Source organism: Talpa occidentalis, unplaced genomic scaffold (genome assembly GCF_014898055.3).
Source record: "Talpa occidentalis isolate TD23 unplaced genomic scaffold, MPIMG_talOcc4v2.1 talOcc4.10, whole genome shotgun sequence".
Lineage (NCBI taxonomy): Eukaryota > Metazoa > Chordata > Mammalia > Eulipotyphla > Talpidae > Talpa > Talpa occidentalis.
The window spans coordinates 87897524-87925523 of record NW_023600993.1 but is presented as its reverse complement, the minus strand read 5'-3'; the positions used below and the strand labels follow the sequence as shown (position 1 = coordinate 87925523).

General features: G+C 47.5%; 1 protein-coding gene across 2 annotated transcripts; it reads left to right on the top strand.

Moving 5' to 3' along the window:
* Positions 1 to 28000, top strand: TTLL9 (tubulin tyrosine ligase like 9). 2 transcript variants are annotated; one of them, XM_037497249.2, is made up of 15 exons: positions 16 to 80; positions 2787 to 2830; positions 5136 to 5228; positions 6438 to 6549; positions 7292 to 7477; positions 14774 to 14842; positions 15443 to 15517; positions 15995 to 16085; positions 16692 to 16732; positions 17350 to 17437; positions 20969 to 21027; positions 21888 to 22084; positions 23422 to 23535; positions 24628 to 24752; positions 27529 to 28000. In XM_037497249.2, the coding sequence occupies exons 1-15, from the start codon at positions 66 to 68 to the stop codon at positions 27603 to 27605; spliced, it is 1386 nt and encodes a 461-aa protein (XP_037353146.1). In that variant the 5' UTR covers positions 16 to 65; the 3' UTR covers positions 27606 to 28000. The 2 variants fall into 2 exon arrangements, with proteins under 2 accessions (XP_037353152.1, XP_037353146.1); XM_037497255.2 differs by lacking the exon at positions 15443 to 15517 and having other exon boundaries at positions 1 to 80.

Here is a 28000-nt window from a genome sequence, read left to right as displayed (position 1 = left end):
AACGGGACGCGCACGCTGGCGTGGGACGCGGTGGCGGTTTGGGTCAGTCCCTCGGGAATCGTGTCATGTCGCGACCGAAGGTAGGAGGGTCGCCTGATCCAGATGTTTTCATCGTCCCAGGGGGGTTTGGGGGAGGGGAGGGAGGCGGGGAGGGGCGGATCGCGGAGGGATTCTGAGAATGAAAACGATTAATTAATTCGGAGGGAAAACTACAAGTCCCGGCGTGCCGCGCGCGCGAGCTGGACCCGCGCAGTCCGGCCCGCTGGCGGGAAGTTTGCGAAACTCTAGGATTCTAAACAGTACTGATCAATTTCTCTGAATCCGGAGGAAGTAAAGAATTTCTGGATCCTTGACCTGGGAAAGTTCTTAGAGGTCGATTCATCCTGCCACCTGTTTGCCTACCCGTCCAGGCATTGACAAACCATTCATCCCCCTTCTAGCTCCCCTAGCCCCCCAATACCCACGCTAACTAGTGCCTTTTCCAACCCGAACCCAGTACTGGTCAATAGGCAAACAGACTAGCCCCTGTCCTCTAGGAGGGCAAAGGTCAACTCCCCCACTTGAAGAGTGGGAAAAGAATACCCAAAGAAGGGAAATGATTTATTCTAGGGCCCAGCTCTCTCCTACCCCAATCTGCTGCTTACCCTGCATTCCACCTCTCATGAATGGCACTTCATTACTTTTATTCCTTTCCATAACATAAAAAAAACCCTGAGTGGTTGGTTACATTGGACCGACCCTGATAATCTAGCATAATCTATTTTAAAGTCCATTGGTTTACAACTTTAGTTCCATCTGCAATCTTAATTTCCCTTGCCACAGAATGTAACATTCTTACAGGTCCTGGTGATTAGGACATGGACATCTTCTAGGATAGAATTACTCTGTCTACCACAATATACTATCATCAAACAATGAGAAAATGAAATTTAAGTTACCATTTATGATAGTTTGATAAAATTAAATACCTGTGCGTAATTTTTAAAATGTTCAAGACTTCTACATTGAATACATTGTGGAAAGAAATTAAAGATGACAAACTAATGGAGAGCTAACCCATATTAATGAATTGGAAGACAACACTTTATGATGTCACTTTTACCCAAATGCTTATAGATTCAATATACTCCTATTCAAATTTCCAACATGCTTTTTTGTATAGAAATTAGCAAGCTGATTCTAAAATTTACATTGACGTGAAAGGAACCAAAACTGCAAGGATAAGCTTGAAAAAAGTTGGAAGTCTTATGCTACCTGATTTAAAGATTTACAAGAATGCTACAGTAATTAAGACAGTAATTAAGACAGTATGGTAGTGACACAAGCATAGGCAGCTAAGTAGATAGAAGAAAACGGATTCTAGAGATAGACCCACATACACACAATCAATTGAATTTTGACAGAATATTCAATAGTCAATGTATCATAGTTCAATTAGGAAAGAAAAGCTTTTCAACTGAAAACTGTAGCAACATGGAAAATGGAATTGAAAGCAAGCATAAGAGTATAAAAGATATAACCTACAAAGATTAGGGCTCAACTAGTGCTGGGGTTGGAGGGTTTGAACAAATAAATGGAATATGATTTAACTTGCTTTGGGGTGGAAGTCTTATTTTTGCCAGTTTCCTCTATCTGCTATCACCTACCACTGGCTTTTGGGGATTTAGAATAGTGTGGTTGGCAGAATTATAAGATCGCCTCTTAGATTTCCATCCCCAGAATATATACCTTGTATACTTCCCTCCCCTTGAGTGTGGGTAGCGCCTGTAAATTTAATGGGATCATTATTACCATGAATACAACACATTATATTAGACTCCATTGTAGCTGACTCAAATGGGGGGAGGACTAGAAGTCAGAGACATATTCCCATTGGCCTCAATGAAGGAAAACACCCAGTACTGGACAGTTGAAACCAGCAGTAAATGGCATCTAGAAGCTGAGAGCAGGCCCCAGTCAATGGCTAGCAAGTAAACAGGGACCTCAGTCATACAATCCCAAGCAAGTGGATTATGCCAACAACCTGGATGGTCTTGGAAGAGAACCCTGAGTCCTGAGTGAGAAACCATCATCCAGGCCACCACTTTGATTGTATCCTTGTGAGATGTGAGTAGAGGTTCTATCTACACTGTTCAAGTGTAGATAGTCCTAAGTCTGGTAAGTCCCTAAGTATGGTAATTTGTTATGCATGTTAGAAAACTAATGCAGATGGCAAGACTGTGCAAGCTGTGAAATCATCCTGCACAAGATCAATTTTAGGTTCTCTTTTAATTTGTACTTTAGGTATGAGTTTTATCAAGACTGAGGGTAGAAGCAGAACAATACCCACCACTCTTTGGAAAATTGAGAGGTCCATTTTGAGTGGAAAAAATGAGCATATATCTGAGTGTTTGACCCAGCCCGCTCCTGGATCCTGGGTCCAATCAAACATTCAAAATTAGCACAGGTCTAGCTCCTTCCCACAGAGCCTGCTGAGCTCAGTCCTCAGTACTGGGATTCAAGGTTAGTTCTTATGAACATTGAAAATGGGGTATTCATTATACTTGTTATGCCTATGCGTCATGTCTACAGTCAGGGGACCTTCGGTACTTGGGGGTTCGTTTCAAGAACTAAATTTCTGGGCATACAATGACCAGTGAAACCTTGGCCAGGCTAGAACTTCATGTGTCGGAATTTGAGCTGTGTTGCAGCTGATGGCTTGAGCACTTAGTACTTGCAATAAGCTGAGCTATAAAGCAGGGTGGATATGCAAAAGATGGTTGCAACACTTTCTTTTCTCGTTGCAGAATCAAAATTATAAGGGCCATGGATTATCAAAGGGAAAAGAGCGGTAAGTGGACCCACCCAATCCAATAAACACAGCATTGCCTGCCTTCCATCTGTTCCTCTCCTATATTCTTCCATCCCTCCCTCTTCTTTATTTTAATGATGATGATGATAATCATAGTGATAATAAAAATTGACAATTATTAAGCACTTACCATGTGCCAGCCCCTGGGCTAGTCACTTCGCCTGTATTATCTAAATTTACACTGACCGTGTATATGTGGGTCTATCTCTAGAATCTGTTTTCTTCTATCTACTTAGTTGCCTGTGCTTGTGGCACTGCCACACTGTCTGTAGACTTCAGGCCACAGTCCTTTAAAGTAGACACTACTATGTGTCCTCTCTCTAGATGAGGAAGCTGAAGCTTAGAGGGGCTAGGTAACTTGTTCCAAACCATGGGATCAGTCAGGGGCAGAGCTTGCTGGATTCCAGAGACTGTGTTGTCTTTCTCTCTCCTACCTCCTTCAACAACCATGTGATGACTTGACAACTCAAATTTCAATTCTGCCCTGATCCTCTGCTTCACACCGAACTTATAGTAGCTTTTAAAATGTCTATTTTCCTCATATAACAAAGAGTCTGGAGGTCTGGGGCAGTGGTTCAACAGTGCGAGACAACTAATGTCTCCATGATTGTCTTAACTTTGTCCTTACGGACACGTAGGGCTGCTGCATCTTGTAGAACTGTATCATCAGTGAAACAGAAACTCTATGCCCACTAAGCCATGCCCTCCATCCCTCTGGCAACCATTATTCTACTTTCCGTCTCTATGATTTTTGACTTCTCTAAGTACCTTATATACCCGGGTTCATGCAAGTATTTGTCTTTTTGGGACAAGTCATTTTGGCTTATTTCACTTAACGTAAAGTCCTCAAGAGTCATCCATGTTGAGGTATTTGTCAGGATTTCTTTCTTTCTTTATGATTTTGTTTATTTGTTTTAAAAGATATATTTTATTTATGCTTACATGAGCTGGGGTACAGGCCAGATGTATGGGGAGTGAGAGGATTCACCAGAGACAGAGTGGGGAGCAGAACAAGTGGATCTACTGAAATACACTGCTGAGGGGAGCAGCGGGCAAGACAGGAGAGGTTTGCTGCACTGTGTTGGTTAGCTCCCTGGTAGGGGATCAAACTCATGCTGGAGTGGCTGTCAATAGCTTGACAGTGCTGAGATTTAACCCCTTGCGCCACCAGGCAGGCCTGATTTCCTTCTTTCTTAAGGCTGAGTAATATTTCATTGTATATGTAAACCACGTTTTGCTTATCTGTTCATCTGTTGGTGGACACTTAGCTTGCACCCACATTTTAGCTATTGTGAATGCTGCTTCTGTGAACGTGGATGTACAAATATGTCTTGGAGACCTGGCTTCAATTCTTTTGGGTATGCATCCGGAGGTGGACTTGCTGGGTTGCATGGTAATTCTGTTTTGACTCTTTTGCGGGACTGCCGTGCTGGTTTCCACAGCAGATGCACCAGCTTACATTCTCATCAACAATGCATAAGGCTTCCATTTTTTCCATATCTTTGCCAACATGTGTTATTTTCTGGTTTTGGTTTATTTTTTTTTCATAGAAGCCATCTCAGTGGGTATGGGGTGGCATTTCATTATAGTTTTGATTTGTAGTTCCCTAATGATATAAGTGGGGGAACTTGTTTTTGTGGGGGGGGTTGGGCTGAGCAGAATAGTTACTAAGTTTTTTGTCTTGCTAGCTTGTCTTTTTTCTGGTTCTTTGACTAGAAAGAACAGGCTTTTGTTGGAGCTTTATTTTTTGTGCCCATTGGCATTTCGGGCTTGCCAGTTTCTTCATTTCTACATCTGGGATCTATGAGGCAAAAAGAAAACCCAGGGAATTTACAACCAATTTGTTCCTTGGGTCCTGAGGTTTCTAGCCAGTCCTTCCACTTTTCAGAGTCTTCTTGTATCTGCTTTATAGATGTCTTGGTGGTTTTAATTGTACTAGTAGGAGAAATAACTCAAAGTACATCTATGTCATTTCCCCAAATAAATCCCAGAAAAAAGGATTTGCAGATACTTACCATTAACTGTAAAGATGAGCTGTGGCACATGTAAAGCACTGGGACATAGTAGGCATTGAATAAAATGACTCTTATTATTTTTCAAAAATTTTATAATTCTCAATTTTATTATTAAGTGTTGTGTGCTGTGATGCCAAACTCTGAAATTCAGTAGTTCTGTTTGGCCTTTTGAGTGATGGGAGTGATCTTTCTTCCCCTCCTCCCGACCCCTGGACCACGCCAGGGAAGTCGCTGGTCCCAAGCGAGCATTCTGCTGCCTTGTCTTGCAGAGAGCAGAGAGTCTCAATCCGATTCAAGGCCACGCTTGTGAATACGCTCATGGATGTCCTTCGCCACAGGCCTGGCTGGGTGGAAGTAAAAGAGTAAGCCCCACAGCCCACCCAATCTCACCCCGCCTTCCTTTGGTCTCCCAGGTCCGTGTCTCCCTTTCCTTTTCCCCTAGTTCCTCTGGGTGACCCAGAAAGACTGTGGCAGGGGGCCAGTGTTTAATTAGCAGTCACTGTCAGGGTGTCTTTCTTTCATTTTTAAAGATTTATTTATGCATACAACAGCTGGGGTACAGGCCAGAGGTGTGGGGGGCGAGAGGATTCACCAGAGACAGAGTGGGGAACAGAACAGATAGATCGACTGAAATACATTGCTGAGGGGCGCAGTGGGCGAGTCAGGAGAGGTCTGCTGTGCCATGTGGGTCATCTCCCTGGCTCGGCATAGAACTGGTGCTGCTGTGGCTGCAGATAGCTTCATAGTGCTGACACTTAACCCCTTGCGCCACCAGGGAGGCCCTTTATTTGTAATTTTTTACTCAAAAAACCTGGAACCAATCATGCTGTTACTCTATTTCCTGTCTCGTCTTTTTTAAGTACCTCTTCTCTGTACCCCAGCTCCGGTATTTGGATTTGGTAGATTAGTCTGGTTTCCTGTCCCGCTCCCTGGCATGGTGGTGAACAGGGATAGAATGTAGAGTCAGGCAAGTCTGGGTATGAGTTCTGATGTGGCCATGTCCTCGGGGCGCAAGCCTATCTCTGTGTTAGGGCTCCAGAGAAGGTGATAGTCACTTTAGGGGTTGCAGTAAGGATTCAGTGAGAGGAGGTCTTGGGGGGGTGGTTTCTGCAAGTGTTACCTGATTCTACCACTTGGTGATGTGGGCTGAGTGTGTGCTTCGGTGCTTTCAGGGGCCCAGACAGGTGTCACGGTCAGCTGAGGTGGGCTGGCTGTCAGGGGCTGCAGGAGTGGTGGGACAGTGACCTGGAGAGGGTCTGCCCTGTCTAAAGTGATGACCCATTAGGCCTCAGTGTAACTCAGGGTGAGCCCAGGATGTCTGGGCTGAGCCCAGTGTATCTGGGCTCAATGTGGCCAGATTACTGATTGTCCAAAGGAAGCCAGAAGCCCGGGTTTTTGTGGCAACAATTCTCTAGTTTCCTCTCTGGCCTAGCAAAGCTGGCTTGGGCAGCTGGCCCATGGCTGCCTTGAGACTCCTGATGGACACATGCTGCGTGCCCCTTGCTGCACCTCTTAGGGCCCCAGGAGTCTGAGGTCCTCAGGTTGTGATCTTTGTCCCACTCCACCGCCAGTGAAGGGGAGTGGGATTTCTACTGGTGTGACGTCAGCTGGCTCCGGGAGAACTTTGACCACACCTATATGGACGAGCATGTGCGGATCAGCCACTTCCGGAACCACTATGAGGTGAGCAGGGCAGGCCTGGTGCTGAGTCAGCCAACTTGTGCACTGGGCGTGACAATGAGCAAGAGCTGGTTTGGACCAGAATGGAATAGTGTAAGAGAATCTGGGCCTGCACGCCAGGCAGGGGCTGGATGCACAATGTGTACGAGGAGTCGGCGAGTGGCGTGGGATCTAAGACCTGAAGAGTGTGCTAGGATCTAAGACCTGAAGAACAGACTTCTTGGATGGGGATTAAGGTCAGGGGCTGGTTGGTGTTTCAGCACCAAGATATGTGAGGGGCAGGCTGACTTGGGGTGTAAAGGAGGCTGAAGGAATGGATGCTTGAGGAATTATGGTGATTTCAGGGTGAGACAAGTTGAGTAGTTTGGAGTCTAGAATTGGAAGGGATGTCCAGGAGGAATCAGACCACAAAAATGGAACTGCAGGAGCTAGTGGTGGGAGATTTTAAAAGGATAGTGAACCTTAGTGGTTAGAAATGTGAACTTCAGAGTCAAAACCCAGTGGTGTGGCCCATTAGATGAATAGCTCTGTGCAACTGACAATCTTCCCAGGACTCAGTTTCCTGGCCAGTAAAGCTGGGGTAATTGTAGAATAGCAGGCTGTCAGTCAGAGTCATTCTTAGTGTTATTGCTATTTTGTGGGTCAGAAAATAGGCTTTGTGGGGCAGTTGGTGGGATGGTCAGCACTGGGAGATGGAGGGGCAGTGGGCACAAGCACTAATGGAAAGCCTCACCCATCCGCCCAGCTGACCCGCAAGAACTATATGGTGAAGAACCTGAAACGTTTCCGGAAGCAGCTAGAGCGTGAGGCGGGAAAGGTGGAGGCAGCCAAGTGCGACTTCTTCCCCAAAACCTTTGAGATGCCTTGCGAGTACCATCTGTTTGTAGAGGAATTTCGCAAAAACCCAGGAATCACCTGGATCATGAAGCCTGTGAGTACCCAGAACAGGGGTGGGCAGGGGTGAGTGTCCCAGGCTCATGAAAGAGCGTTCACAGCATGTTTCAGTACAGACTCTGCCTGGGAATGCAGCCTTGGATGCACCGTCTGCCTCTCCTGAGAGGCTGACTCCATCTCTTCTCTGCAGTGTGTGGACCTAGCACCTATGACTGCTGCATACAGTAGGTGCCCAATAAGTGTTCACTGGATAAACAAGTGATACTCAGAATATCAGGGCAGGGAATCCACAACCTCCTTGGAGCTCAGATCCTTGCTTCTCCTCCAGATACAAAAGCAGGCAATGGCAGGGTGTGGGAAGTGTTTTGCTTGCATTGCCCCAATTCTCATAATGGTCCTTGGGAGGAGAGATTATTAGCCCTGTTTTAAAGATGAGGAACCTGAGACCTATTTAAACATTCCACAAGTACTTACTGAGAACTTGCCATGTGCCAGATATAGAACTAGCCACTGGGGATACAGTTTTAGCAGGTCAGACATGGATCTCTGCCCAAGTTGAGGACAGAACACATGCAAACTAAGGATATATGTGTCATTATTGTTGTGCTAGGAGTTAGTAAGGAAAATGGTGCCAGGAGAGGAGACGGCAGGATTTCCCCCAGCCTGGCAGGCTTTTCTGAAAAAGTAAGAGGTTGGGTTCTGAGGCCAAACCCCTTGGTTCAAATGCTAGCTGTGCAACTTACTGTGTGACTTCAGGCAGGTTACTTAATTTCTCTGTGTTTTTTTTTTTTTTAACCCATCTGCAAAGTGAGACCAACTGTAGGACCTTCAGTATAATACTGTCATGTGACTAGATAATGCACAAAAAGCACATATCAAGTACTCAGTAAGAGATAGTGGCTGTGGTGAGAATTAGTATTTAGCTGCGCTCTGAAAGATGGGTCGGAGTCAGCCTGGGGAAGGGCAGAGGAGGGGAAGAGCATTCCAGGGAGAGGGAATTGCATGCACCAAGGCCTGGCATCCAGAGGGAGTATGGAAGGAGGGGGTGGACTTTGTACCAGTCCCTTAGCCTCCTGGTGCCAGGACTGGTTTCTCACTAGGAAGCCATGAGCCACCTTAGCCCTGAACAGCATATCAAAGCCCCCTACTATTCTCCTGTGCTGGGCCCCAGGAAGGGAGCTGGGGGCTGGGAAGGAGAGAGCAGCCCTTCCCTGTGGACCTGAAGACTGGGCTGGTGTAGACCGGTGCAGATAGAGCCAGCAGCACAGGTGCTTAGAGGGGGGACCAGTGTAGGGTGAGAGGTTGAGGGGGGCCAAAAGACAATGGTGCTCCCAACAGGGCTTAAGCAGGGATTTCCCCAGGGTTTCCAGAGCCTCTCTGGGCAAGCCCTGCTGGAAGGCTCGCTGGGAAGGCTCAGAGAGGAAGGCTCTGGAGCTGGAGACGAGTGGAGGGGGTTAGACTGAGAACACTGCAACCCACCGGGGCGGGCGGATTCCAGCCTGCAGCATTATCCTCTAGACAAATGGTAATTTGTGCTAATTGGGAACCGGCAATCGCATATTAAGTTGATTCCTTTGCCAGCCCACAGCCTTTGTTAGCAGCAGACACAACGACAGCTGTAATTAAGAGGCAGAATCTTGACTCTGTGTGTGTGTGTGTGTGTGTGTGTGTGTGTGTGTGTGTGCGCGCGCGTGTGTCTGAAAACTCAGGCAGGATTTCCATGTTACAGTCTCGAAGTGGTTACTTCTCTTTCCCGAAACCTGAGTTTTTGTTCTTGAGCCTCAACTGATTGGGTTCACCCACATCACTGTGCTTTACTTGAGGTCTGCGGTGGCTAGAGGGGGATAACATCCACCAGTACCTTCACAGCAACATCTGTGTGTGGCCAAACAGCTGGGCGCCACTGCCCAGCCAAGTGGACCATAAAATTACCCATCAGACCCGGTTATGAGGGTGCCACTGGTCTGGGTACCACGATGAGACCCACTGGGCCAGAGCATTAGTCCTGGGATTCTGTTGTATGGACTCCTTTGAGGTGGGGAAATGTTAAAAAATAGAACATGACCCTAAATTTGGAAACTAGACGGGGGGGGGGGGGGGGGGGGGGAAATGTCCCCAAGCCCCTCTGCTCTTTCCATGAGGTCTGTCTTTGTGACCCAGTTGGCCCTGGTCCAGCCTCACAGGGTCGTGGTGGGCAGGCCAGTGGGGCAGTCACAGGCCTGTCATTTCCCTCTGATCTCCTCTGCTCCAATCCTGGGAAGGGCGGGTCCACTTGGGCCCACAGGGAGCAGGCAGCTTCTAGGACCCTTACACACCCCCATGGGGGAGCCCTTTCCCACCTGGCCTGAGTCCCAGCCCATCTCAGAACTTTTCCATCACTCTCAGGGAGCCCAAGAACAGACCCCTGGATTTGGTATCTAAAAGTTCAGTCTCATGTCAACATTGTGTCAATCTGAGCTTTTTTCCCATCTAAGCATTCTCTGCCACACCGCAGACCCCCCAAGTTGGTGGGAAGGTGGGCAGGACACAGACCACCGAGCCCAGGCTTGCTCCTGGCTTCCCCGGCTGGGCTGGGAGGCCGGGGCTGACTGTGGCCGGCTGCTAGCTGTCGTTCTCCACCCTGAGTGTCCGCAGATCTAGTCTAGCGCTTCTCAGGCTGTGGGCGTTCTGGGCCACCACTAGGCTGTCCTCAGCTTTGGGGACCTCTGTCCAAACTTCAGGACTGGAAGAACCACACCTTAACATTCTGGGAACACAAGTTTACCCCAAACAGAGCTTTGCAAACCTTTTAATTGAAAAAAGTTGAAACTAAGTAAAAGAAAAAGGCGAGTCAGGTGGCTTCAGGCTGCAAATGACATGAAAACCCGGTTAACATGCCTCACTGAGAAGATAGGGTTCTGTTTTCATGCCCACGGACTCTGGCATCTCGTGAAATGTGTGGGGCCTATTGAAGAACAGTGCTTTTAAAAGCCTAAAATAAAGTACATTTGATTATAAAAGGAAGCAACTATATTGAAAAACAGTTATCAAACTGTTAGTCTGGGTCCTCTGAGAAACAGATGCCAAGACAAGATCCAACATGTCAGAGTTTTGCCTGGGAGGAAAAATGGGGAGGGAGCTGGGTGAAGTGCCAGCCCCTGTCAGCGAGAGGGCAGGGAAGGTCACAGGGCCTACACGGCCCTGCAGCCAAAGGGCAGCTCTGCAAGGCCAAGGGGAGGCCTCAGCTGAAAATAGTTGTCCGAGGAGTCCCCTTGTTAGAGGAAAGGATGTCCTGAGCAAACTCCATACAGGCTTTGTGGACTCCACCCCCACTCCATCAAGACACTGGGAGCTACAAATCCCATGATCCCCAAAGGGAGGTTGCGAGGACCTAAGGGCTGAGTTAAGCAGCCATTTTTCTCAGACTTGTGTTTATAACCAGCCATGGGAGTGGGTCTCGCTCTGTTGGCTCCTCTCTCGGCTTGTGCTCTTGGCCAGGCAGCATTTGGTCTTGGTGGGTCATTTGGGATTCCAGGTCAGCAGAATGGGTAGAAAACATTTAAGAATTTCTCTCTTTTCTTCCTGAGTTGTACATTTCCTCATTTCCCCTTCCCTTGTAAATAAACCTTTGATTAACGTTTTGTGTATGCCTGCAGTTTAAGTCCCCTTTAAGCATGCGGGTAAGGACCCACAGTCAGGCAACCCATTTTATATTGGGGTTGCCCTGTAACACCTTGTCTCCCAGGAACAGGCCCCAGGTCCCTACCGTCCTCAGTCACTGACTGGGAGGTGGTGGTACTGGATTTGGTACCAGGCCTGGATTTGGGCACGGGATAGGCGTGGCTCTCTCCTCACTGTCCTGTGGCTAGCCACCCGCCCATGCTGTCTCATGGCCAACACAAAACCTATTAGAAAGTTCTTTCTGTAATAGTTATGTGTTTTTGTGGCAGCCTAATATTAGGGTGAGGCAGGAGGCATCGGGGCTGACAGGATTCACAAGAGACAGAGTAGAGAACAGAAAAGGCAGATTTATTGAACTACCCTGCAAGGGATCAGGGGCAAGACAGAATTTTCTACTAGGGAAGAAGGCCTTGGGGTTTCCTTTTTCATGACTGGGGGAGTCGTCTCTGCCTTTCTATCTTCCACATAGGAGGTGTCCTGCGGGTTCTGTTGGCCCTGTTTCCACATTCCTGGGAATTCTCCATAGCCCCCTATGGATCATGTGGACCCATGGCCAGGTTTCCATGGCAAATCTATGGCTTATCTTTCTTATCCATTTTGTGTTTCTTAGCATTGTTCAGCTGAGCAAAGTGCACAGACTAAGTTTAACTATATTAAATAACACCCAACACTCTCCATGAACAATTACAGCAAGTCTAGCAGCAGGCTCAATAGTTACTGTAATTTAAAGTCACAGTGAGCATAAACAATGTTTGCAGATATTATAGTTGTAACATGACGGGAAAATATTGTGGTTTCTTTTGAGAGCACAGGCACAGGCCTGAACAATATTGTGGCTTGTCGCCTATTTCATAATAGAAGCATATGTGAAAATCTGGTTAGGGATTAAGGAAATAAAGATGAAAATCTTTTCATTTAAGTTTACAAGCACTGGGACAGTTCCTTTAATGATGGAAAGTGGACTCCAGGGAGGACTTGTTGGATGGCTCAATGTCATCGTCAATTTCAGGCCCGTGGACTGGCAGCTGCTCTTGGTCACAGCACAGCTGCCTCCGCGCCAGCTTCTCTGCCTCACACCTCCACCTGCCACAGGAAGAGGGACATCCTGGTTTTGTGTCCCTTTGGGCTTAACTTCCCGAAGTTTCTGCCCGGACTCCCTCACCATGTGGATTCAGACCTTCACAGAGGGCAGGGCCTCCAGGACAAGGTGATTGAAATGGGGCTCTATTGAAGGAAAATGGGGAGCTTGCCAATCCCTCCAACACCAATGAATGCCACACAAGGAATGCCACATGATAAATGGCCACAGGGGCAGGACAGCTGGTGGCAAGGGGACGAGGGTTGACTGGTCGCAGGTGGTACAAAAACAGACTGTGGTTCATTCTAGTAATCAATTCATTTTTTCCCAATTGAAAACACGTTTTTTATAAGAACAATATATGAATATTTTCTGATTATTAAGTAGTAGTGGCAAATCATTTATCATGATTTTGGGGTACCCCTGGCACTTTCAGGAGGTTCCTGAGCCCCAGCCTTGTGAAACACAGGTTTAACTATCCTGGATTTGTCACCTGCTGGCCGGGTAACCTAGCTTTCCTTGATTATAAAATGAGGTAATATAAACGTCTATATCCTACATCTGGACCTATACCCTTAAGCCATATACAGTGTTGAAAACCAACTTCACCTCAATAAACATAATACAATTACAAGAAAAAAGAATAAACAAGTAAACATCCATCCATATAAAAGATTTTTAAGTTGCAAATCATCAATTAAAAAAAGAAAGGGAAAAGATATCAACTAAAATTAGATCATAATAGTTATCTAATCTCTCGAGTAAAGAAGACATGCAACTGGTATTTTGGGGAGAGAGCTAATGACTCATAATTATTGACAAATATTAAAATCACTTACATCCTCTCCCGCAATCCCCCAAAACTTTAACAAGACAATGTGTATAAATCTGGGTGCCTGGCACATAGGAAATACCCGAACAGTCAGCATTGCCTTCATTATGAGCCATTCCCCCCAAGTTAGGATCTGGTTCTGTTGTAGAATAGCACCCCCCTCCCTCTCCAAACTCAGTCATCTCACGTACAGCTCAGGAGCCTCCAGCTATAGCTCAGGAGCCTCCAGCTTGGCAGTGCTTGACTGGGACTGGGGCATCTCCACCAGGGGCTGGAGGATTCACTTCCAAGCTGGCTCACTCACTCGGCTGGCAAGTTGGTGCCAGCTGTTGGCTGGGAGCTCAGCCAGAGTTGAAGGCTGGAAGATGCAGTTGCCCTCCATGTGGGTCTCTCCACGTGACCCGGGCTTCCTTACAACACGGTGGCTGGGTTCCAAGCGTGACCATCCCAAAAGAGAAAGCTATGTGGAGGCTGTCCGACCTCCTATGACTTTGCACCAGAATGTTCGCGTCATTTCTGCTCTACACAGTTTGTCAAGGCCGTCCTAAAGCCTTGCCCAGATTCAAGGGGAGAGGACATTGACTTCACCTCTTGACAGAGGGTGGAGGAAGCAAGGTTATGGCAGTATTGTGATTGATTTTGGAACTAGAGAGTAGGTGGTGTCCAGTCTACCTGATATTCTCTGTGTGGGAAGTTTCTATGCCGCTGTTAAGGACTATCTCTTCAGAGGGCATCTCCTGGGACAGGCACAACAGTTACTAGCGGCACTTTAAACGATAGAGACATTTCATAATCTCATCTAACAAGAAAGCCAGAAGTAGGTTGGTCCAGGTTGGGGATGTGCCTTACGATGCCATTAAAAGCCCAAGCTCCTCCTCCTTGCCCACTCTGCATCTGCAGTGTGTTGCTCTGTCATGAGATTGTCCCCTCATTGGCATGAAGTGGCTACTGTGGTAGCAGGCACCACCTCACACCATAGCATTAACAGAAAGAAGGAAAGCAGCCAGACATCCCTGCCCCCCGCCATGTTCTCCCTCCTCACCCCACCCCCAATATTTTTAACAAGAAGAAAAAATTTTAGTTCCACACAGGTTAGGTCATGAAGCTCCGCGAGATCTGGGTTATGCTCAGCACACCGTAGAATCTAGCACATGCCATTTGATGACTCCTTATTAATGGACTTGTTTTGCAATGAAATGGGCTATGTTGGGGGCTGGGGGAGGGTGGCGGGCAGTGAGCTCCCTAGCACATGAATGTATGTGGCCAGGCAGGTGACCATTGTGCAGGGATGTCACAGGAGGGAGGAATGCCTGTTCTGAGGGCGATGACTGTTCTGCATGATGTGACAGCCTCCGGACTCTGGAAGCTATGAATTATCCATGCCAGGACTCAGTAAAGGCAGACTGATTTCAGTATTAGCCAAAGCAAGGCCTAATTAGGAAGGCAAATTGATTTCCAAAGAAAGAATGGGATGATATGTTCCCAGGACTGTTAGAAATGGGTTTTTAATTGTCTCTCTTTTGTATTATTCATGCGATTGTAAGCCTTTGTGAGCTTCCCTTTCTTCCTCCCACCAGGCTTAGCACCTTCTCTGTTGAAGGCCTGGTCTAAGCCTTTCCTTTGGGGATAGCTGAGGACCCATGAGTGACATGGAGACAGAATAATGCTGGCGAGGAGCCCCAGGCACAGGGGCCAACAAGGGACCACACCAATCCAGAGCTTTCTGTCCTTAACCCCCCACCCCCACCCCCACCCCCCCCCAGGTAGCCCGGTCTCAAGGAAAGGGCATCTTCCTCTTCCGGAAGCTGAAGGACATCATGGACTGGAGGAAGGTGAGTTAGCCTCTCCCTCTTGCTCCCCACCTCCTCCTTTGGCCCTGCTTCCCACCCTCAAAGCTCAGTGGGCTGGCAGAGAAGCTATGCCCAAGTGTCTACCAATGGGAACAATTCAAATTCTGACATTGCCACTTAACAGCTGTGTGACTCAGAGTAAGTTACTTCACCTCTCTGTGCCCCAGTACGTGGGAGCTATGCAATGAGGATGCAATGCATTAATGTGCCTAAAACCTGACAACACTGTATTCTTTGCCTGGACCTTCTGCTTGCCTCAGGGGGGAAATTTGGCTAATTCTTCCTCTAGATCCTAGGCTACACATGAGGCAGTCCCCAGCCCATCCTGTCCCTGGAAGTAGTCAGTAGAGTAGGCAGACGCCATTCGCAGTCCTGCCTCTGCCTCTCAGAGACAGTGTGGTCTTGGGGCAGTTGCTGAACCTCTCTGAGCCTTAGAGGTGATAATGGTGCAGGGTGGGTGAGGGGACAGGATATCAACATCTACGCAACCAGCACCTACCAAGCCAGCATGTGCAAAGCAGGTGCTCAGTAAATGAATTTCCACCCTCCATGCATATCCTGATTCTTTCATGAAACTGACAGGGCAATGCTGGGAAGAAGGTCAGCAGCTTAGAGGTTCAGCCAGCCCGGAGCGTAGTCAATCCCTCTGGCAGCCACGTGAGTATAGGTGGGGCTGGCCCAGGGTCCCAGGAACAGAAGGTCTGGCTGCATCTGTCTTGAAGCAGCTTGGGGTGTAGGGTTGTAGAAGATTCTGCCCTTGGGGCCAGATGCTCGAGTCCCAGTGCTCCTTCCAACTGGGATCTTTTGTGACATCAAGTGTGTGAGACTTACGTTTGGAACTCAGTTTCCTCGCAAGGTGACTGTGAAGGGAACCACAGGAAAGAGCTCAGCAGACTGCACAGGTCTAGAGGTTTAATGCCTAGACTCTGGGTCCACGTCCCAGCTGTACCACTGATGGCTATGTGACCTTGGGCAGGTCATTGTCCCTCTCTGTGCTTCATCTATAAAGTGGGGATAGCATTAGTATTTCCCTGGCAGGGTTGATTTAAGGACCAAATGATAGACACCAAGTAGAGTGTTTAACACACTATGAGAAGGAAATGCTAAATGAATGTCAATTATTATTACAAGTAGGACACAAGAAGTTCTGATGACCAGAAAGATGATATTCCCGTGGAGAACTACGTAGCTCAGCGTTATATCGAAAATCCCTACCTGATAGGAGGTGAGAGGGCCGTCTTTGCTCCCAGGTGACTCCAAGTTGTTGCTGAGGTTTCTGCTCACCTGTCATCTCCTCAGAGAGGCCTCCCTCCTTCCCTGTCCTATCGCCCAGCTTGATTTATTTCATAACACCCACCACTGTGCGGGACTCTTTTATTTATTTGTTTTCCAGTTTATTGTTGTGTGCTCCTCTGGGGTGTGAGCCCCATGAAAGTAAGGTGGGCAGCCAGAACCCAGACAGTGGTTTAACAGTCATTTTAATAGTCAGTTGACAAACCTTGACTTAGCAACCTATCATGGGTTCAGTCTGACACCTGGCACGGAGACGCAAAGATGGAGGTCCACGCTGCCCTCTCCCACGCCAGCTGCTGTCCAAAACAGTCCCCTGCATGTAGGCATGCCCTTCCCACTCTCTTCTTGGTTCACGAAAATTCTCCTCATTCATGCATTTACCCAACAATTATTCATAAAGGACCTACTTGGTGCCAGCTGCTAACCCTTCCTGATAGGAGGTGACACTGGCATCTCTGTGTCCATTGCTATGCCCCCAAACCTGGGTGCTTGGGACTCAGTCGTTATCTGTTCCATGAGTTCTTTCCTTGCCTGCCAGGCCGCAAGTTTGACCTGCGTGTCTACGTGCTGGTGATGTCGGTGAGTAACTAAGACAGAGACCCTCCTCCAGAGGAAGGGAGGGGCAGCTAGACTGGGGAGCAGGGGCCATTCGGGGGCACCTGTGTGCGCTTGTCTGGTTTTACCTGTCTGGGAGAGGGTGGGGGTGAGGGACACGGCAGCTGAGCACGGGGTGGGAGTGGTGAATAGATCCAATCTTTGCCATTTTAGATGCCCAGCATCTGGCTTTCCCACGGGTCCTCTGCTGCTTATGCAGCTGTCCACTGCTAGCGTCTGCGAGCACCAGGTTCCAGACCCTCCACCCATTCATTCAACAAACATTAAAGCCTCACAGTGCTCTACTCTCTGCTGGGCACAAGGAGATAGGAGCATCCAGGACACACTCTGAGCCGAGCTGGGGCGTGTCCCATGTGGCGGAGGAGCACAGAAGGGGCCCATTAATTTTGTTCCCTTCTGCATGCCCCCTCCACCGTCCCCCAGTCCCCACCCAAGGAAGGAAGTGGTGGAATCCAAGGTGCTGATATTTGAGCAGACTCTTGAGGGGTAGGAAGGTGGAGGAAACAGGTGCAGGGCTAGGAGGTGAGAACGTGCTTGTCTTTATTTGCTTTTCTTTCTCTCCATCCCCACCACCGCCTCAGTACATCCCACTGCGGGCCTGGCTATACCGGGATGGCTTCGCCAGATTCTCCAACACCCGCTTCACACTCAGCAGCATCGATGACCAGTGTATCCTGGGGTTCCTGCTCCCATCCTCCCTGCCTCCTACCCACTCCCAGCCTCTGGCCCCTCCTGAAAGTGCTCATTCATTCTGTAGTGTTTGCTGAGTGCATGCTCTGGTCTGGACAGTGGAGAAAAGACAAAGGGAAGAGCTTCCCCTGTGACCTGAGAGTCTTGTGGAGGTGGGGGGATTCCCCCAAGTGATCTGAGGGGAGCAGCCCCTCTCTGTTCAGAGCAACTCACCCCAAACTGCTTTCCTTGGCTGTGCTATTGCATTGATTCGTATCCCTAGAAGCAGACAGCTGGAGCCCCTTTGGAGAACGTTTGCATCATTCTTTTGTTCAGTGCCTTGTCATTGGCTCACTCAATCACTCAAATATGATATGGTATTCACCCATCAAATTGGTGAGAACAACCGTTTGATAACACACGTTGCTGGTGGGAATATAGATTGCTACACCTCTCGGGAGGCAATCTAGCAAATGTCTGTTAAAGAACATATGCTATACCTTTTCACCCAGCAGTTCCCTGCTGGGAATTTATCCTACAGATACACCACAATATAGGAAAGAAGAGGTTGAAAGATTATACTGCACACTCTTGTTGGTGGGAGTGAAAAAAATAAGAAATGACCAAATGAATGGCTTCTTTACATAATGGCATACTATGCAGCCGTTAAAAAGATGGGAGAATGCTTTGTGTACTGATATGAAATCATCCGCAAGATGTATTTTTTTAAATTTATTTATCCATACAAGAACTGGGGTGCAGGCCAGAGATGCAGGGTGTGTGTGTATGTGTGTGTGTGTGTGAGAGAGAGAGGATTCACCAAAACCAGAGTGGGGACTAGAACAGGTGGATCTACTGAAATACACTGCTGAGGGGAGCAGCGGGTAAGATGGAGAGGTCTGCTGTGCCATGTGGACTAGCTCCCTGGTCCGGGATTGAACTCATGGCACAGTGGCTGCTGATAGCTTCACAGTGCTGAGACTTAACCCCTGCACCACCGGGGAGGCCCCAAGATGTATTGTTCATTGGGAAAAAAAACAAAGTATAGAACTCGGTGAAAAGTATGCTTCCATTCATGTTAAAACATTATGTCTCTGTTTTTATCTGTGCATAGACATCTCTGGGAGGGTGTACAAGAAGCTGGAAATACAAGTTGTCTTTGGGAGGAAAAATGGGTGGATAAGGATAGGAGTAGGGAGGACCTATTTCCTTATATACATTTTTGTATCTTTTTACTTTTGAACACTGTCTGCATTATCTGGGTAAAACATAAATAGTGAATAATTTTTTAAAGATTTTAGACTTGAGCATCATAAGGAAAAGGGCAGATGATCCAGAAACATTTAGGAGACAAGTCAGCAGGACTAGATTTACCCACATACGGGGGAGACAGGAAAGCGCCGCTGTGGGGCTTCTAACTCGAGCGTCTGGCTGATGCCTTCAGCTCATTCGCCTTTCTCTGCCTTCATTTTCTCCTTCAATTAAGTGTCTGTCCAAGCAGTGTGCTCGCATTACCTGCGTGATAGAATGGGAGAAGATGCTCCTGACGTGTTTTTTTCAATTTGTTTTATTCGATTCTGCCAACTTCAGCATTTCCAATATGTTTGTTTTATTTGTAAGTCTCACAGGCACTTACCATATCATATGCAAGTTGTCAAATTTATTTCCATTTTTTTTGCCACCTCAGTTTTTATTAAAGTGAAGTGATGCATGTAAAGCACTCAGAACACTGTCGAGCCCAGAGTGACTCTCAGTACACATTAGGGGTCCCTGCTATCCCCATTTTAGGTTGTTTGCATATCTCCAGGCATCTTGGGGCTTTATTAAATGAACAGAGTTCTCTCCCAGGGCTATTTTCCATTTAATGAGGCTTTGCTATTTTTACAGTGAGTGAACACGTTATTTTCCACCCTTTCTTTTAAAATTGTTTTTAATTTTGCAATATTAAAAGATTTAATATACATAGAAGACTGCAGAAAAGACTAATAGAAATTCATGTACCTACGATCCAGATTTAACAGATAATAACATTTTGCTAGATGTGCTCCAGATGTTACATACCAACTTTTAAAATAAGGAAGCAACTTTGGATTACAAAATGAGAAGACATATTTTTTAACCTGATAATTAAAATAGATAATTAAATATGTATGTAGATATATACATATATATAGTTTACACACAATCATTGAGCTAGATAGATGATAGATAATAGGTAGACACACACACACACAAAATACAAACATATTCACCTCAACACTGCAATCGGAAACAAGTGGAAACAACTTAAACCACCTGAGGGATGGTGAGAAGATGTTAACGCATTAGCATGATGTGGAGCTGCTATGCCTGCAGCTGTTAAGTACAGTAAAGTTGATTGAAATGTCATGGAAAGTTGTAAACTGGGATGTTTATGACTCCATCTTGGCTTTTAAAGAGGTATTTTCTCCTTAGAAGAAAATATGGAAGGATGCTCACTCATCTATTAACTCTGAAAACCGTGGAGAATTTGAATCAGATTAGGAAACATCTATTTTCAACTTTACCATTTCCCTACGTTACGAATTATCTTTTACAACCAAGATGCATGACTAGGAGTCTGCAAACTACATGATCTAAAGCCTGTCACCTATTTAGGTAAATAAAATTTTATGGAGTTCAGCCACACCCGTTCATTGACACATTACCCACGGCTGTTTTTCATGCTATTGTGCCAGGGTTGTGGGGTCCGCAAAGTCTAACTTCACCAGAAAAAGTTTGCTGATCCCTGATACAGAACATCAAGAATGCAAAAAGATATTTACAAATAGATAAATGAGGTAGAGACCAATTGAAAACACACTAGGCCCGGGTTTTTATTTCAGTCATGTGAACAGAAACTTGGACGTTGATGGTCGGCAATCATTTTAAAAAGACCTTTCTGAAACAATTTCTTTTTTTTTAAAAAAAAGATTTATTTATACAAGCACTGGGTACAGTCAGAAGTGCAGGAGGGTGAGAGAATTCACCAGAGCCAGAGCGGGGAACAGAACAGGCAGACCAACAAAATACACTGCTGAGGGGAGCAGCAGACGCAGCAGGAGAGGTCTGCTGCGTGGGACCCTCACCTGGCGGCTGGTGGCCGGGGATCAAACCGGTGCTACAGAGGCTGCGGGCAGCCTTGCAGCCCAGCGCTCAACCGCTGCGCCACCAGGGGAGGCCCCCTTTCTGAAACAATTTCTAAATGAAGCAAATGGAGGCATTCATTATAACATTCTTTCAACTGTTATCTGAGTTTTAACTTTTTCCAAGTAAATAGGTTTAAAAACGTAACTGTGATGGAGAAGCCAGGTTTCACTTGAGAATTTGCACCTCTCACTTTGCACCCAGGCCCACCTGATTCCAGAGCCCACACATGTGACCTCTGGGCTGTTTCATAGCTTCCCACCTCAATTCCCAAGCGAGGGTGTGAATTTGGTCTAGTTAGCTTAGTTGGGACTAATGTGCACACCCTTCTTGTCCACGCTGGTCCTTAACCACCAACCTCTGCAGACGTTCACCTCACCAACGTTGCTGTGCAAAAGACATCTCCTGACTACCATCCAAAGAAGGTAAGAAGCCAGGTTCTGCCTTCCATCGGCACAGCCTTCTGGGACCATGTTGGGGTAAGGACCAAGGAGAGGCACCAAGGAGCCCGGGACCAGCCTGTCATGGGGTCATAGTTCACCAGCAAGGTCAGGTCCACCTTCCCATTTGCAAGGCCCAAGGCAAGAGCAGAAATGGAGGTATAGGCTTCCTGAAACTAAATATTTAAAAGTTATGAACCAAACTTACAGACATTTTAATAACATGTATTCTAGACACTTACCATTGCAGATATCCATCCATCCATCCATCCTCCATCCATCCATCCATCCATCCACCCACCCACCCACCCATCATCTATCAACAACCCTCTAGGCCAGGTTCAAATGTAGAATTGCCAGGTGTCAGAGTTAAGAGCCAAAACACATCAGCTTACACCTGCTCCCTTCTTCTCCCCACCCCAGCTACACCCAACTAATTGGGGACCCTCTGGATACAATCCCCCACCAAAAAAAAAAAAAAAACAAACCCAGCAACATGTTGGTTAGTCCTTGAGCTGTGGGGTGCACACACGGTCAGTGCAGGCTGTCCGCAGGAAGGCAGGCCCAGGGAAGAGGCTTGCACAGGCCATTTGGGCAGGGAATTCTGGTGTCCTGGGTTATGCTGAGAAAGAGGCACAGTCCCAGGTAGGTATCTCTCCTGGGCATGCAGAATCTTCACCTCACATTGAGGAGCATACTCAGATCCTCCCAATTATAGGACTCAGGTCTGGGCCTCTCTTGTTCAGGCCTAAGAGCTGTGCTAATGGTGATTGTTGGAGGGTCTCAGGGGGCCAGGTCCCAGTTAATTGAGGCTCCTTTCCCAACTGGGGTGCATGGGGCCCCAGGGCTGCAAGTGGATGCTCCAGCGCTTCAGGCAGTACCTGGCATCCAAGCATGGACCCAAGGCGGTGGAGACGCTTTTCAGTGAGATGGACAACATCTTCGTCAAGAGCCTACAGAGCGTGCAGAAGGTGATCATCAGTGACAAGCACTGTTTTGAGCTTTATGGCTACGACATCCTCATCGACCAAGATCTCAAGCCGTAAGTAGGTGGGCAGGAGGTTTGATATTGGCTCTGTTGCTTCCTACTTGCCACCCTTTCTTTTTCTGTGCCTCAGTTTGCCTGTCTGTAAAATGGGGGTGATCACTGTGCCTATAGCAGTGTTAATAAGGAAAAAATGAGGTTTTACCCAGGCAGCACTGAGCCCTTTGGCTGGCCAGGGAGGCCTGCTCTGAACATCCGCCAAGTGGGGGTTCCTCTCCTAGGGTCAGACAAGCAGAGTCCCTTCTGTAAGTCCTGGTGCTTTGAGCAAAATGTCATGTTAGGGAATTTGTCGACATGCCAATCCCTGCCAAGAATTCAGTGCAGTCCCACAGTGCCCATGGAGGAGGTTGAGCAGACAGGTAAGACAAGCTTGAGATGGCAGGGACCACAGTGGTGGTGCCCATGTCATAACCACAGGACACAGAAGCCCTGTGGGGGTGTCGGGAAGCTGGCAGTCATGCAGTAAGGCACAGGCAGTGACACACAGGTTCAATGTCCTGGGCTGAGTTGCTCCCCACAGCACTGCAGCTCCCAGTAGCCTAGAGCAGATCTACATTAGCCAGGGTTCAAGAAAAACAGTGTGCCAGCACCAGTTGGTTTCTCCTTGACCCCTGCAGCGAGATGTGACTGTGAGCATTGCCACTGATGGGGGAAGCAAGCTGGCAGGAGGCGGCTCCCAAGATAGCAGACAGGGGATTGAGTCTCCCACTGACCTGCTGGTGAGCCCTTCCCTCTCTGTGTGCAGACTCCTGTCCACTTAAGTTTGGCCTTCAGAATGGGTTTTTGGTATTGTTTTTCACTTAAATTTATTGACAATCCTTAAATATTGGGAGATGTTCTAGACTTTTGGCTCTTCCGGAAAACTCAAATCTTACAATTCTGGGCTCATGTTCCCACAGAACAATAGTCCCCTGGAGCTGGTCAGAGCCACCCCTTTAGACGTGGAATGCTCTTTCCAGTTCATTACAGTCTCCATCCCTCCCTATTGCTCCCCAACCCTGACTTGTCAACTGGCATCTACAGGTAAACCTTACTAGGAAAGGAAAGTTTTCCTTGTAGTTTCCTTGTTGTGTAGAGCACAAGAGCACCCAAATCATTCTTACCTCCACCAGCTCCTCTCATCTAAGTGATTGCCTGACCTCCTGTGGGAATTTCAAGTTTTCCATAATTGTTTTCAAAAAGTTTTAGCCACTGAAACCTTTTTTCAAATGGAAAAGTCGAAGGGACAATCCTGGTTGAATTCAGGGTGGAGCCAGAACGCCATCCAGCCTCTCAGTGAAATTCCAGGCACTCCAGGCACTAAGAAGCCCTAAGGCTCCCCACTACATCCCCAGGTGGCTGCTGGAGGTCAATGCATCCCCATCGCTAACAGCCAGCAGCCAGGAAGACTACGAGCTCAAGACCTGCCTCCTGGAAGACACACTGCACGTCGTGGACATGGAGGCCAGGTGAGGGATGCCAGTGAGGGTGGGCAGGGCCTCAGGCACTGTGCACAGCCATCTGAGCTCCCACCAAGGCAGCAGGGTGCTCAGAGCCTGGGACTGGAGCGGCCCTCAGTGTGGCTCTGGCTTGCCCCCCATCCTCTATGTGGAGGAACTGCGAGGCCCACACAGGGTCTGTTCTAGGCCTGAGGACTCTGACTTTTTGGGGCAGAGCAGGCCATCTACAACTTTCTGAGGTTTGGTCCAGCAGGATTTCCTTAACACTTCCTGCAGGCCCTGGACCAGTGAATTCACCTCTCTGGGTCTCAGTTTCCTTGTCTGTAAAATGGGAAACATCATATCTACTTCTCAAGTTGTTAATTTACCAAGAAATTCATTGTAAAGTGCCTAGCTCATAGTAAGTGCTCAGTAAAGGCTATTGTCCTAACAATGCATACAATGTGTATAAATGGAAAAGCCCAGCCTTGACTTCAGTATAGCTGAAGTCAGGTACTCAGCAGTTTTATTTGGTTCGTAATCTCTCTTCCCCAACCCCATCTCATCTCTTTCCCCTGCAGTAACTTTCCCCCAATTATTCCAGCAGAAGTTTGAGGGCTGTCACTGCTCATTGGTGGGCACCTGCTCATCCCGAACCATCATTGTGACTGTTGTCAAGGTCTACCTTGTGCACACCTCCCAAAGGCGTAAGCCATGCAGTGAGAGAGGGAGGAGTGGTTCACAAAGGAAAAACCTAGGTATCCTTAGGATGAAAAAGAGCAGGCAGAAACCCTAGGTGTCTGCTATGTCCATCTTTCATTTATTCATTCAACAAACATCTGAGCCCCTACGGTGTCAGTCCTCTGGCACACACAGGAAAGAGCACTTTAAACAAGAAAGCTCGAGTGAGTGCATGTTACTGAGGGCAAGGGTGAGGCTTTTACAAAACTGGATGCTCTCTCCAAGACTTGTTGACACCTGGGCAAAGGCCAATGAATGGATGGGCAATTCTGACAACATGGACACCAGTCGAGTGCAAGGAGGGGTCAGGGACCTGGCTTGGGGCTAAAGGCCCCTCCAACTGCATCTTCATTAACCCCTTTTTGTCTCCTGCCTGCCCAGGCTCACAGGAAGGGAGAAGAGAGTTGGAGGCTTTGACCTCATGTGGAATGATGGCCCGGTCAGCAGAGAGGAGGGGACCCCTGACCTATCAGGGTCAGGGAACTTTGTGACCAATACGCACCTTGGTATGTGGGGCCAGGTGGGAAGTGAGCACCGGGATATGTCGTGGGAGGTGCCTGGTGGCCCAGGAGGGAGCTCACACAGTGGTTATTAAGGTGTTTTGTTTGCCCTGCAATTTACCTAGCAGTTGTGTGAACTTCAGCAAGAGACCTCGTCTGTAAAATGGAGGCTAAACAGTTTCTATTCAGTACATGCCTAGGACACAGGCACGTGGTGTGAAAGATTGACCTGTCGGGAGGTAGGCATCAAAAGGCCTAGGTAAACCAGAAGTCAAAAAACATACGATGTGTTAGACTTTAAACTTGGTTTTCAAAAAATTAAAAATATCCCCTATTATAAAAATTATTCACACTACTGTAGAATATTTGAAAACTAAAGAAGGAAATTTAAAAAAACATACAGACATAACCATCTTTAACAATCTGGCGTATTTCCTTCCAGTTTTTTAAAAATTCATATATTCATACTTTTTGTTTTGCGGAATTGGCACTAGGCTTGGGTTTTGAGTCCCACTTTCCCACAGCATTCTCCGTATCATTCCACAATATTAACACAAGCCTCCCTTTTGGAAAAAAAAATTTTTTTTTTTTTGTTAAAAAAATTTTTTTTAAAGATTTATTTATTTATTTATACAAGCACTGGGTACAGTCAGAAGCGCGAGAAGGTGAGAGAATTCACCAGAACCAGAGCGGGGAATGGAACAGGCAGACTGATGAAATACACTGCTGAGGGGAGTAGTGGGCGGCAGGAGAGGTCTGCACGCCATGTGGGACCCTCACCAGTGGCCAGGGATGGAACCGGTGCTGCAGAGGCTGTGGGCAGCTTCGCAGCCCAGTGCTCAACCGCTGCGCCACCAAGGGAGGCCCCCTTTTGGAAACTTTTTTGACCAGGTCCACACTACATATTTTACATACTTTATCTCACTTTTGCCAGTTTGTATTATTTTACAGGAGAGAAAATGGTCTCCAGATGTTATGTAACTTATGGAAGGTCTTGGTTACAAGTGTGAGCCAGGCTTGAACGCTGGTCTGTCTGGCCCCGCCACTTAGCACGGAAGGAAACACAACCACACAGGCCTGCAAATAGCCTGGCTGCACAGAGGCCAAAACTTACTAAACCAATTTCTTATAATTGGACATTTGGCACAGTTTGAAGTTTTTTGCTTTTGTAAACAATGCCATGGTGAACATCCTCTCACACAAAGCTCAGCTGAGACTCAGGCCATTTCTGTAGGGCACGTTCCTAGAAGTAGAACTACGGGTCAAAAGGATGGACTTAATACAGTCAAGTTGCTTTCTAGAAAGATGATCCAAATTTGTCAGCTACTTGATAGTTATTAAGTACTGACTCATGTGCATCCATGATTACTGATGAGGTTTCAGATTTTAAACTCTGCATTTCTTCATTTGTAAGTTGTCCATACTTTATTTATCAGTACGTGGTTTACATTTTTCTCAACTTATGAAGGCATTGGCTGCATACGGGAATCACCCAAAAATTTTAAAAATACTGATGTCTGCCAGAGACAGATACAGTTGGTCTGGACACTGTATTTTTAAAACTCTCAAGTGTTTCTAACATGTGGTCCAGGTTGAGAGCTACTGCTTCAGAAGTTTCTAGGATAATTCCCAAGTCTCCCGTTAAGTGTCTGGGTAGGTGGTGGTAAATACAAGAGAAGCTGGCTGAGGGTGGAAAGAGTATTACTGAAATGAGTTAGGGATGTGGTGAGGGATCTCCTGGTGAGACATCTGCAGATAAATCAGAGATAAATCTAGAACGCTAAGGAGAGGTTTGCATTGGACACCAAGATCGGGAGGTAGGAATGAGTCCAATACAGTAAAAGTTAAGGTTCCATGGAACTCACTTTGGAAAACCCTGAGGATGCCTACAGTGGGCTCTCAACTCAGTGAAGCCTTGATGTCTGGGGAGTGGCCAGGAGTCAGGGATGGGGTCATGGGGTGCTAAGAAAGGTGACAGGCATGAAAGTTGTGGCTATGACGATTCAGTCATTCCACCAGCATTTGTGAGTGCCATCAGTGCGCCTGTCGTAAGATTTCATAACCATGGAGTTGCCTCAGGATCAGCTCTGAGGGAAAAGAGGAAGCAGGTAGCACTGTGAAGGTGGTGGGAGATGAGGAGACTCAGAAACTCACGCTGGCCTCTCGGTGTGGACTGCCTGGACATGACCACGGGAATAGGGGCCACCTGTGGGGAGGTCATCTCTAAATAATTATGCCTGGCATGTGGGCCTGAGTATGGGGAGGCTACCATTTAACCTGCTAGGTTTCCGGCACTGTGCTAGCTTGATGGGCATTTTCACTGAGCAGAAGCAGGAGGAAAGGCAGTGGGAGGTAGTGATTAAGAGCTTTCCTCAGGAGCTAGATAAACTGGGCTTAATCCCCAGTTCTGCTTATTGTGTAGCTACTTCATTTCCCAAGGCCTCAGTTTTCTCTTCCACACATCACCCCTGTGAGGTTCCAGTTAACCCACATTCGGCACCTGAAGCAGTCCCCTCAGGCTTGAGGTAAATTCCAGCGAATGTTAGTTTTTTGGTTGAATCTGACACGCACCCCCTAAAGCAGATATGCTGATTTACGGAGGAGAAACTGATCTTCACAGGTAAAGGACCTACTTGAGGCACATGGCAGTTCAGGCAGGTAGCCAGGATGCAGATTATAGGCCACCTAGGTGCATAGCTCCTGCCTGCACCCCCAGCCCCCCAGGACCCCTCTACTAAGCACAGGCCATTCTAGTCGACACTGAACTTTCCTTCCCTTCCAGGTTGTGTCAATGATCGGAAAACACAGCTGAGGCAGCTATTCCACTCCCTCCAAAGCCAGAAGAAAGCTTCCGGCTAAGTTCCCGGAAGGTACCAGCCAGTCCTCTCCCCACTCCCAGCACGGCCACACTTCGGAGCACTCACCTTCCTTCTGCCTCCTCTGGCCCAGAAGCTGCTTTGCTGCCTCAGCAGCCACTGTTTGCTGCTTGTTCAGGGCCCCCTGGATACCCCACCCCAACTCTGGGTATCTGTGCAGCAGGAGACATTCAATCTCCAGGACTCGATCGGATTTAACCTGGATCATTGACTTGGCAATCAGGTGCAAAGAGGACAAATGCTGTGAGTTCTTCTACCCGAGATCATGGCTGATAAACGAGCACAGGCCTTAATTGGAGTGACTGTGCATGTGGGCTGGCTCAGGATGATGTCAGTGCAACTAAACCCTCCTGGCTTTGACCCTTTGATGTCTCTCAG

Coding starts and splice junctions, on each gene's coding strand:
- TTLL9 (XM_037497249.2), top strand. Junction 2,831..5,135: donor TTATCAAAGGGAAAAGAGCG/GTAAGTGGACCC, acceptor CTTGTCTTGCAG/AGAGCAGAGAGTCTCAATCC. Junction 16,086..16,691: donor AAATCCCTACCTGATAGGAG/GTGAGAGGGCCG, acceptor CTTGCCTGCCAG/GCCGCAAGTTTGACCTGCGT.